At 33.7% G+C, this 12,051-nt stretch overlaps 1 protein-coding gene across 1 annotated transcript in view; it reads left to right on the plus strand.

The window, feature by feature from the left end:
- The first annotated feature begins 687 nt into the window (after positions 1-687).
- Positions 688-12,051, plus strand: part of LOC129800364 (protein artichoke) — a 30,425-nt gene continuing 19,061 nt past the window's right edge. The window contains exons 1-2 of the mRNA XM_055844698.1: positions 688-1,349; positions 1,438-1,511. Of these exons, the coding sequence (XP_055700673.1) occupies positions 1,119-1,349; positions 1,438-1,511 (305 nt within the window). The 5' untranslated portion in view covers positions 688-1,118. The remainder of the gene's footprint in view (positions 1,350-1,437; positions 1,512-12,051) is intronic.

Genomic DNA, 12,051 nt, shown 5'->3' on the forward strand with positions numbered 1-12,051 from the left:
AATTTGGCACACTTACCCTAGTATTTTATACATTTTATCCTAGTTTTGTCATATTTTTTCAATTTCTTTTCTTATGCTTTAGCTTTGGGTTTATTAAAGTGACTTATTTTAAGATACAATTTTTTTACGATTATCGGGAATATGATTAAATATCTGCGTCTTCTTTATTCTTGGCTAGAATAGTATGGAATGGAACCATAACAATTATATATTATTTTTCCAAATTCATCATTTGAAGAAATTCAATGAAATGGGTGTATTTTCGGGGACTTTCTTCTGGTGACAGATCATTTGAAATTTTTTATTCCTCTGAAATTGGGATAGAAATTGTGGGTGAGAGAGAGTCACCTGGTCTCTATCTAAACATCAAGAGAATCCCACACGCCAGGAGGTGCAAAAAAAGCATGTGACTCATTTGATGTGTGATTAAGGCATTATTAATAAAACTCATGTGGCATTTAGATCATTTCCATTTTCAGGATGGATGTTCGATAGCCATGGAGGAAATCCTGAAGATGGGAGTAAAATGGGAAAAACTCTTGAAGATGTTTTTCTCTGCACTCTGGGGAGGTTTTCAAGTGGTGCTTTCCTGGTCATGTGTGTAGCTGGTTGCGTAAATTTCACTGTCTCTCTCTCTGTCTTTCTCTCTGTCTCTCGGGCAGAAGTGATATGGGAGACTGGAGAGAGATACGGTGTCAGAGCTCGAGTGTTTGGGGGAATATGGATGGGAAGTCCAATGGGATTTGAATATCGCACGACTTCTCAGTCATCTCGTGGACATGCAATGCTGTGGACGTTCTAGAAGCAGCATCTCTCTGGTGACTAGAATTTTTAGAGAAAGATATATCAGTTCTTATCCTAGTGGGGAGTCCTATCTGTGAGAACAGGTGCAAGTGATCCTCTGGGAAAGTGGAGAAAAAGTGCGCCGAAAACTGGGATTTTCTTGCGATATCTAAGGAAGAATTGGGAGGATTTTTTTCTTTCAAGTGAATCCAACAAAAGAAAATAGAATATCAGTGTTAATAGTGATCTGTGAAAGAGAGAGAAAGAGATTTTCCAGTGATCTATCAAGTGATATTTTTTTTGTTCAAGAGTGTCCTTCGTGATTTCTATTCACGATGGCCACATTGCTCTATACGATCTTCGGCATAACAGCTGGAGCATCTCTGCATTGTGCTGTCCGGCGGGAAATATCACCTTGCACGTGTGCACCCCATGAAACTTTTCCCAATACCATTGTGGTGACCTGTGAGCGAATGGAGACGTTCACCCAGGTCGTCGATGCTCTCCAGGATCGCTTTCAGATGGATGCAGCAATTTGGCTGAAGATTACGCACTCGCAACTAGAGGTAAACTTCATCATACCGCCATTTAAAGTTCTTCCACGAAAATTATACTAAAAAAAAACCTTCCGGAAAATCATTCCCTCTCTTCTAGGACTTGGAGGCAAGGGCATTCTGGGAGATGAATATGCATGTTAAAAATCTACGACTCAACTTTGACAATCTCACGTAAGTGCAAAAGTCCAATTTTCTCTCTTTTCAAATTTATTTGTACGCGCCCCATAAGTTAATCAAATTGGAAGTTTTCCATGCAATCCAGAATAGGAAACAATTAATAATTTTATAGACTTTGTCATATAATTTTTTTTTCGGTGTGTAAACAAATTAATTGATAGATAATTCTGCAAACAATTGAAATTTGCAAAGGCAAATTCGAAGAATCAGTTTAGAATGTCAACAACTTAGTTTACATTTTACTACTTTAGATTAATTGAGGGAAATTCAGTGGAATATGTGTATAGCAGCAGGGATTGTTCACAATCTTGTTTTTTTTTTAATTCTAGAAAATTATATTAAATTTTTATTAAGAAAGTCTGACTATCATAATTTTTATTATAAGCCACCCTTATTAAAACACATAAAATGCAAAAATTTCTTTGAAACGGTCAATATTCCATATACAGTCGGAATCATAAGTTTGTTACGGTGCTCAATTCTAGGTATAATGGCGGTATTAAATTACTGTAAATATTTTTAAAAGTTAAGCTTTTAATTCCATTACATTCTATTATTATTATTATTAATCGTATCGAGATATATTCATTACAAAGGTAATCATTTTTAGAATGTCCATATCCCGTGTTAGAAGAACCTGCTAGTCCGTTTGTAGACTCGCCCAGGAGCGCCTTCCCCGTATTGTGGATGCTTCTTCTATGCTCCCGGAATTGTTGGGCGTAGGCGGTGCATTATATTACGTTATTAACATATGAAAATTGTCTAAATTAGACATTCAGATCTTTGCACCGGGCGGGACTCGAACTCACAACAGTAAGTCGAGCCAGGGAATCGATCCGCCCAAGAGCCAACGGTCTTGCCTATTGCGCCACTGATTCCCCTTCATTCTATACATTACATTCTATAGGTATATTAGGTTAGAAAAAAGATTATTTTAATTTTTCATTACTAATAAAATTAATTTTTAAAAAAATACAACATTTCATTTATCAAAAGTTTGTTACGGTCTACGGCAATATTTTATATTTCCACCGTTCTTGCGATATAAATCAGCAATTCATTCGGGCATGGAAAAGCCAAAGCTTGATACACTTAGCTTGTGTTAAAAGAGGGAGTCTCAATCAAGGATAATCTCCTTAAAATTTTGCAAACAATGGGGTTTCTGAGCGGCGATTTTGGTTTTTAACAACGACCAAAAATTTTCAATAGGCGAGAAGTCTAGGCTTTAGGGTGGCCTTGATAATATTAATGCCTCCATTCTAAAGGTATTTTAGTATTTTATGAAGATTTTGACCTTGTGAATTGGTGCGTTGTCTTGCTGTATGATAAAATCGGGATCAGTCAGACGATTTCCTTTTCGTATTATCACTTCCAAGAGCAATCTTCACATCAAATTAACCGTCAAACAGTCCCGCACCATGACAACTTGCTATAATCTTGGTAGATTACTGACGACAAATAGCATAAGAAGATTAAGGAAATAGACTTCCTCCGGATGCGTCAGGGGGTGTATTCCTTTCAAGATAGCAAAAACACAAATTTTTTTGTCAAACCTTTCGACGCTTCAGAGCGTCTTCCTCAGTGGTCAAATCTGTGATTTGTCTCTGAAATTTTGAACTCAGAGTTGGCCTTAGACCATTGTGCAAGAAGGAGTACCCGCGATGAATTCCTAAATTTCCCTGTAAATCCTCATTTGGAGTAGTGGATACACAGTGTGGACAAAATTTCAGAGACAAATCACAGATTTGACCATTGAGGAAGACGCATTGAAGCGTCGAAAGCTTTGGCAAAGAATTTTGTGTTTTTCTGTTCTGTAATCAATGCCCTAGGCCTAGACACATTTGTGACTTAAGCCAAGAGACGACTTAGTCGAAAATGATGGAAATGTAGTTTAACAATTATTTCTAAAATAATTACGTTAAGCCGTCTCTCGACTAATCCTTAGGTCTGTCAAGAACCTAAGGATTACACCCCCTAACGTATCCAGAGGGAGTCTATTTCTTAACCTTCTTGCCATAATCCTTTAACTCTTTCGCGTCACACTTTTATTCAGCAGATGAATTCATGTAAAATTGAGTTTTTCCTAATGCTTTATGATCTTTATGATGAAGAGTACATACCATTTTCAAAATCTATATCACGGGCTTTTTAAGAGTTTTTTTTTGCTTGAAGTTATTAATTTGGCCAAAACCATGGCAAACTGGATTGTCTTGATGAACACTGTACTCCTGGTGTTCAAGGAATCTTCCTGGTAATCCCTTGAACAGTCACTATCACAATATTTTGGGTGGTATTTGGCAAAAATAAACTTATCCACATATTTATTCACACACAATACAATTGCAGAATATGAGACGCTTGCAAAATACTCTAAAATATTGCAAAATATGTTATAATTCATCAGATATAAGATGAAATGTCCAGAAGCAAGATGTCCCACCTGCATTTCACAAAGAAAAACAATGTCCCAACTACATTTCGCTATACGTTTGGGACGAAAACATTGTTACCCTTGGGGACAATAGGGTCATATATGACCCGGAAAATTCTACACGCTTTTCTGGAAAATTGAGAGTAGTTTATTATATCAAAATATGCAATATACAATCTTTGGATATTCTACTTTGTGTTTCTAAAGAACTTTTTGCTGAAAAAAATAAATTAATATAAAAAATTTTGAAAAAGAAAAGTCATTTCACAAAGTTCGAAATTCGTGATTTTTCATCTCAAATATTTTCTTTTCCTGAATATCTGGAGTCTTGAGAAAATTAGCCAAGAATCTTACATCCTTCTATTATGATGTCGTGCACGAACAGATAGATTTCAATTAATGTAAATAGTCAAAAAAATTGTTTTTTCCCCGGGTCATATATGACCCTAATGACGCGAAAGAGTTAACAGTCGAATTTGTACACTTATATAAGATAACATTTCTTTCTGTCGACGGTACATGAACCCTCGACCATGCAAATATTTCTTTCGAATCATCGATTCATCTGTCCAGAATTCTGGGCTTTTGAAAACGTGATCCAAATAGAATTGAAGCCTTTTCTGTATATTGCTCTAATTGGAAAGGGAAAATTTCTGGCGATTTTCTCATTCTTGCATGCAGTCTTCGTAGAATATTGCAAACAAAAGGGGCCTGTTTGCCCTCCGAACAAGACAGATTGATAGTATGCATTTCTCCAGGTTGTTGATCTTGGACTATCAGAAGCTTTCTTTTTTGGCTAAGCTCTTGCTTTCTCACCATGGACCTTAATCACTTTGTTGATTGAGGGCCGTGATTTTCTATAGAACTTGGTAAATTTTGCTACTGATACGCCAATAGGGTAAAATGTATAATTTGGAATTAGTGTTATAAGTTGGACAATTCGCCGGTACAAGTTGGACATGGCTTTTTTCTTGATAAATATAGTACAAAATTTGTTTTGAAGCACAAGGAACCAAATTATAAACCTAATGCATTAAAAATATACAAATAAAAATGAAGTACTAAATTTATCAAGACAAAAAGCGCTGTCCAAATTGTACCATTGTCCAACTTGTACCACTTTACCCTACGGAATCTCTTTATGATAACTTGCCTCTTCAGAAAGTCCGATTTACGGTAATCACGCTTGCTGGACACTTTTTGTCTGAAATCCAAGATATAATTCTTCATAGGGGAAAGTGGTCCACCTTTGTAAATGGGGCACCTTTGAAATTGGGATTTTTCTCTTATTTTTAAGTGAAACTGAACCATATCATAATGTAATTTAGCTTCTCAATCTGTTTGTGCAGCTAAATTATATCACAATAAGGCTCAATTTTATTTATAAACAGGTGAAAAATCCCAAGGTACCCCACTTCCCCCTACTTTATTTTCTTTTATTTTAAAACTCTTTTCTAGAAAAATCACTTTTTTATCAAAAGAATCCTTGAAAAGACTCATAAACTCGTAAGAAGATATTAATAAAAAGTAAAATTCAATCATAATTCAATCATAAGAATATGTTAATACATAAAATTCAATTCAATCTTATCCTGGCTTCTGTCTTTAATGATTCGTACACCGTAACAAACTTATGATTCCTACTGTAAATCCTATCTTATGTACTTTCAATTAAAAAATAATACAATTGAGAAAAAAACAGTATTATTTAATTATCAGGAAGTAGCTAAACACATTTTGGCAAAGTTTAAGCGCGATCGGAGGACATAAAATTTTGTGCGTAGTAAATGAGACTGTTAAAAATCTCATCTAATGTGATCTATTGATTTAATAAGAGTTCTATTCACTCACCTACTTGCGATATTATTTCTTGCATTTCTTGTTTTTGCAACAAAAAAAAGAAACAATATGATATCGCTTTATTTCTTCAGCAAATTGAACCATTTAGACTGTCTTCTGACAACGTATATAATTTATGATATTTACTTCTTAAATAAACTGCAAAAGTTTCCACGTGGTTAATAGATGCCAGTACCCAGAAAATAATTTTCGCATTAGAGAATAAGTTGAATAATTGTGAGGAATAAAATTCAAATTAGTACCACGTAGTTAATGTTAATTTGTTTGAATTTTCGTGTACATGGCCTGTGCGCAATGTTAAATAGAGATCCAAACAATAAAAGTCTCTGATTCTTTTCTCGTTTTGTGTAATGTCTCTTTAACACTTGAGAAGACACTGTGGAGACACAATGGAGAGTGTGGGTGGTGAATGTGGTACAAAAATTGATGCTTCCGGATGATTTAACACGTCTTTTACGTGCCTTTTTTCACAACTTGGACTTCTCTCAAAAGTCTTGCGAATGCGGAGACTACTCTGACAACTTGAGATGTTTAATTAGAACAAGGGACTATCCTTGAAGACAGTTTCCGTCTTCAGAACAAGATGATCCTTTTGCACTGAAATGCCATTGAATAACTGTGTCAATGATAGAGGATTTTCTTGATATTGGGGATTCTTAGTGTTTGTCTACGATTTTTGGAAAAAAACTCAATTAATAAAATTAAAAAATACAAAAACTAAAAATTAGGATAGTGTTTAGGATAAAAATCTTACTTAGTGTAAGTAAATTATTTTATAAAATTTGATTACCAAAGTCTATAGCCTGAATACCAGCCATAGTTTTCCAAAAGGAAAAAATGAAGATCTCATTCACAATCCTAAAAAAAAGTTACTTCAACTTCTTATTAATTCCACAACGAGTCTCATACGGTTTCCTACTCCTTTTCGAATTTAGAAGTACCTTCATTGTTAAAAATGGAAGTCTTACATTATTTTAAGAAAAATAGTATCAATAAAATTCCACATATTTCCGTCTTGGGTAATTCCTTATAAAACTATTGAGAAACTATTTATTGTATTTTATAAATAATGTAGTTCGAAAAATTCAAATTGAATTTGAATTTTCGTTACCAAAGGTATTTTCTTTAAATTTTTGTTACTTCTTAATTGATACACTTTTATACGGGTTTCAGACCTTAAAGTTGTTGAATTTCAAGTTGTTCATTTTGGAGTTGTTGAATTTAAAAATTGTTGAATTTTTGTGTGTAAACTCAAAAATTGTTGAATTTTCATTTCATTTCGTTTATTTTAGTTTTTTTTTGCCGTTTAAACATTTGTAATGTTTTTTTCCTGTACTCGTGATCCTCCCTAATGCGAAATAATTACATCTGATGCTCGGATCTTCATGATGTACTTATTATGCATACACTGAGAGAAATCCGAAAAAGTTAAAATAACATTCCGGAAATGTTTATTTTACCATGCAGTATTGATCGGAACATCGGTGTCAATATTACCCTTTTTTGGTGTATTGGGGGTTAAAGTTACCCTTTTCATGCTAATTTTACCCTTGAAAAGGTGTAAAATTAACATTAAAAAAAATTTTGATATATTTTTTCACCTAAAAAGTGTTAAAGTTATAAGGAAAACAAGTTAATCGCACCCCTGTTTTTTTTCTCAGTGTATAAATATTTGATGTTCTATATGACTTTTTCCCAATGAAAATCATCTCGACTGAAGTATATGTCTTAAGTAGAAATTCAACAGTTTTTACACAACTTTTACTTAAAAATTCAACAACTTTGGTTGAAATACACAAGGCTTCACACTACAATAGTGTGAGAAATTATGATCAAACTATAATAGTGTTAATTTTTGTTCATGTGACAAAAAATACCATAAAATTGTGTATTTTTTCACACTATAGTAATGTGAAAAACTATAATCATACTATAATAGTGGTAACTTTTAGTATTTTTCAACAGTTTTAAATTACAAAACACTGTTGAAAATTTTTTATGACTATAATAGTGAGAAATTTCGCACAGATCGCAAGTAAATAATTAATTTATCCGATTTCACACTATTATAGTGTTAAAATTTTACACATTTTCAAATTAAACAACGTAGTTGAGAATTTTTCAACTATTATAGTGGTAATTTTTAATCACGTGACAATAAATTACCAAATTATTGTGCATTTTCTTAAACATTTTTAAATTAAACAACTAAAATGGTCGGTAAAACCTTACACATTTTTTTACTGTGAGACTCTATCTCAATTGGGCATTTGGGGCGAAATTTCATCCGGTTTATCGATAGATTTGGGCGTCAAATCCTTTGTAAATTCCACAAAAAGCGCTCAATTATAAAGAATCACGATAAAATAGGAAGAACTACAGCGAATTTGACCAAATTACCTTCATAATTAAACGTGAAAATTGTCAACAAAATTTTTCGCCCTATTGAAAAAGAGCCGATTGAGTGAGAGTCTACTGTAGTTTAGTCGATCATACGATCTCAGTGAGTACGGACATGAGTTCGTCTCGAGTCGTAAAAATGATAGGACATGGAAATAGTGTGGAGAGCTCGCGACAGTCTGGAGCCCACACCAGTCGATTGCATAAGCAGGTCACCTCCTAAGTAATCATAGATTTAAGAGTAGATATTGCTTACCCCCTTATACAAGGAATAAATGATTCGCATTACAAAGCAGAAAAAGATTATGAAATAGCGGTATGAATTAAGATTGGTGTATTCACAGCCAGATTTTTATTTTCCAAAGTGCCTCGGCTAAAAGGTAATCTTTGTATATTTACACAAAATGTTGTTAATGTTTGAAAAATCAAACTGAGAATTTTCATACTAAAAATTTGAGAAGCTAGTTAAAAACTTAGGGCCTAGATAGATTCAGGCTGGTTCTCGAGAATATTTAGCTTGTAAAATTTGACAAAATAAAAGATTAGGTAAAGAAAATTTATATAATTTATATTAGTATGTATCTTAAAATCTCAGTGTATGACATGACAATTTTGGGATAAATCTTTACTGCCAAATTTTACAGGCTAATTATTCTCGAAGGCCAGCCCAATGCCCTAGACACACTTACGACTTAAACCGAGAGACGACTTAACGTAATTATAATCAAAATAATGATTAGATTACATTTATATTAGTTTCTGACTAATCCGTCTCTCGGCTTAAGCCAAGAAAAGACTCAGTTAATGGGAAGCTGATGGGAATTTAGGAAAATCGTTATTTTGATTATAATTACATTAAGCCGTCTCTCGGCTTAAGTCGTAAGTGTGTCTAGGGCATAAGTCTAGTTGGCCCCTAATTAAGAGGTAATTATAATGGAACTAGTCGGCAAGATCATTATGAGCTTCGCTACCTTAATCTTCCCCACAATGAATGAGGACCGAATACAAATACATGTTGACACTCGCGATACTTCGAAATTCAAACATAAAATTAAACATACAGTAGAGCCTCGCTATAGGCCATATTTGGTTCCAGATTTGATACTTGGGTCGCACTATAGTCTATGTCATTTTTTAAAATTATCAACGACTTTTAGTATTGAAATTGCTCGACTGCTTCCACTTTCTTTGTGATTGTGGTACTTGTCCTCGCTCTCTTCATTATGGATTACAATTATCACAACTACTCAATAAATTTTGCCAAAAATATTAAAATAATTACAGTAAACTCTCTCTCAATCGGGAATATGGGGCAAAATGTCATTCGGTTTAGCGATAGAATTGAGCGTCAAAGCCTTTGTAAATTCCATAAAAAGCGCTCAATTATAAAGGATTACGATAAAATAGGAAGAACTACAGCGAATTTGAGCGAATTAGCTTCATAATTAAACGTGAGAATTGTCAACAAAATTTGTCGCCCGATTGAAAAAAGAGCCGATTGAGCGAGAGTCTACTGTATAACAACATTGCATGTCGCGCGTACTAAAAAACATAACCTAACTTAAAATCAGTGTTTTGAAATCAACGGTCGATAAATTGTAGACTATAGAGCGATAGCCTATAGCGGGATTCTACTGTACAAACGAAACTAGAAGTGAAAATGTCTTTTGTGGTTTTCGAAATCGATCTTTGAATGTTTGTTCCCTTAATGAAACCCTAGTTGTGGACTCTCTGAATTAGTACAGGTAGCTGGTGTGTCTCATAGCTTATAATGGTCAATTCGCAGGTCTAAATAATGTTTCTCCTCAAATTAATAGAGAAGCTGACGGATATGAAATTTGCCATGCTCGTTGATCAATTGCCTCTTCATTGATTGTCTGTTTACGATACGATGAGGGTAAAATACACACAAGAGCTCCCATTGTGATTGATAAAGATGCCCATAATCCATAATCATTTAACTGTTGTAAGCAAATTACAGCATAATATTAGTTTTTCCAAACGGCGCGACATTCAAATGGAGACAGTGATGCGATGGATGAATGAGAGACGAAAAAGGAGCATTCAGTATAAAAATAAATAAATTTGTTTACGACATTTTAATTTACTTTTTATCGCATTTCACAAATAATCTTTCAATATTTGAGTATTCTCGGGGTGTATATAATTTTTCTAATGCTGAAATTTAAATTGTTTGTGCGTATTTTGCGTAAAAATTGCGTCACGAGTTTTAGTCAAGACTTTTGTGGAGAAACTATATTTGGAAAATCCAGAGTTCATTTGCTCTGTTATTTTTCCCTAGATACATATTTTTTCCGAAAAAGATCATGCAAAATCGATAATGCAATGTTCTCGTTCTCAGCATATTTTTTGTTGTTTTTTTTTTCAACAAAAACATATTTTTTCTTCATCTTTTCCTCTGTGAACTCTTTGTGAGTTGGAAATCGCTGGAATTGCGTCTGATAGTGAATTGAATGAAGATGAAACAGCAGTGAAGATGCATTCGAATGTCTCACTCCTAATCTCATTTTGAGAGTTGCATGAATGGCAATTCCAATGGAGTTGAGAGACACTGAAAATAAGAGTCTAAAGAAAATGTATATAGGCATAAAAAAAATACATTTCCAACTCATTGAAATCAACGACTGGGTGCCTTTCAGTGGTGATCTTGCATGATATCAGTGTATTGAGAGAGAAAATGGGGAGAGAAATGGCGCCAAAATTTCTTAACGCCTCTGATAGTTCCACATGATCTCTCTCGTGGCTATTTCACTGATAAATCACATCTCTATTGCTGTTATTATTTACACCCAGTTTAATTCACTAAACACTAAAATATTCCAGTAGCCTCTATAACAGTAGCAACATTTAGGAAAAAAAAGTCTCTCTTTTTTTGAACATTAAAGTTTTTGGACATTTTTATTACTCTGATAGCGAAAAATTGTTTTCCCTCTGATGTAACACATTTTTTGGGAAGGATCTTTACTATCTCAAGGGCTGTTATCAATTGCAAAAATTTCAATGTAATGATCCCAAGTAATTTTGCAAGATGGAATTATATGCAGGAATAAACCCATTAAAATGCAACCCAAGAAACATTTTATTTATGCATTTCATCAATAATATTACATACCATAAGCGCAACATTTAGACATGGTTCTTTTCATATTTTGGATAATATAATCAGAAATTATCTACAGTACCCAAGAAGCATTTTTGTTTTTTTTTTATTTTCTTGCAAGATTCTCTAAAGAAAATTTTAACCATAGGGGAAAGTATTCTCCCTTCGAACGTTCATGCCTTCGAATATTGTGAATTTTCTTTTAATTCTCCTAACAGAGTTTCACATTTCTATTAGATATCAGTTAGCTTATTATGAATTATTGCTGATTACGTGATAATTAGGGGAAGTGTGCCAAATTTCGTCCAGCTTCTAATTTCGGCCACTTTAAATTTCTTATTCATTTTGGGTTTTTTTTTAAATCGAAAAGCCAGGATTATATTGAAGATCACAGAGATGGTCTGCTATCTTTTATTTCAGTAAACCGGCCCTAAGACGTTCATATTTCAGAAGGATAATGCTCGAATCCATGTGAGCGCAAAACCTTTATTTTGGATCCGAGCTCAGAATATTAAAATCTTGGCGTGACCACCTGACCTCTTGAACTCCTGACTTCAATCCAATTGAGAATATTTGGGGGATTCTTGTTTGCCATATTTTCGCCGATATTTGCCAATACACTTACGCCTTGTAGTTAAAATCTGCAATTTTGGATACCTGCAACAAGCCTGAAGATAAGTTCATCGAAAATTTAATCGATAGTATACCTAATCACATTCTTG

This window comes from Phlebotomus papatasi, chromosome 2 (genome assembly GCF_024763615.1).
Source record: "Phlebotomus papatasi isolate M1 chromosome 2, Ppap_2.1, whole genome shotgun sequence".
NCBI classification, from domain to species: domain Eukaryota; kingdom Metazoa; phylum Arthropoda; class Insecta; order Diptera; family Psychodidae; genus Phlebotomus; species Phlebotomus papatasi.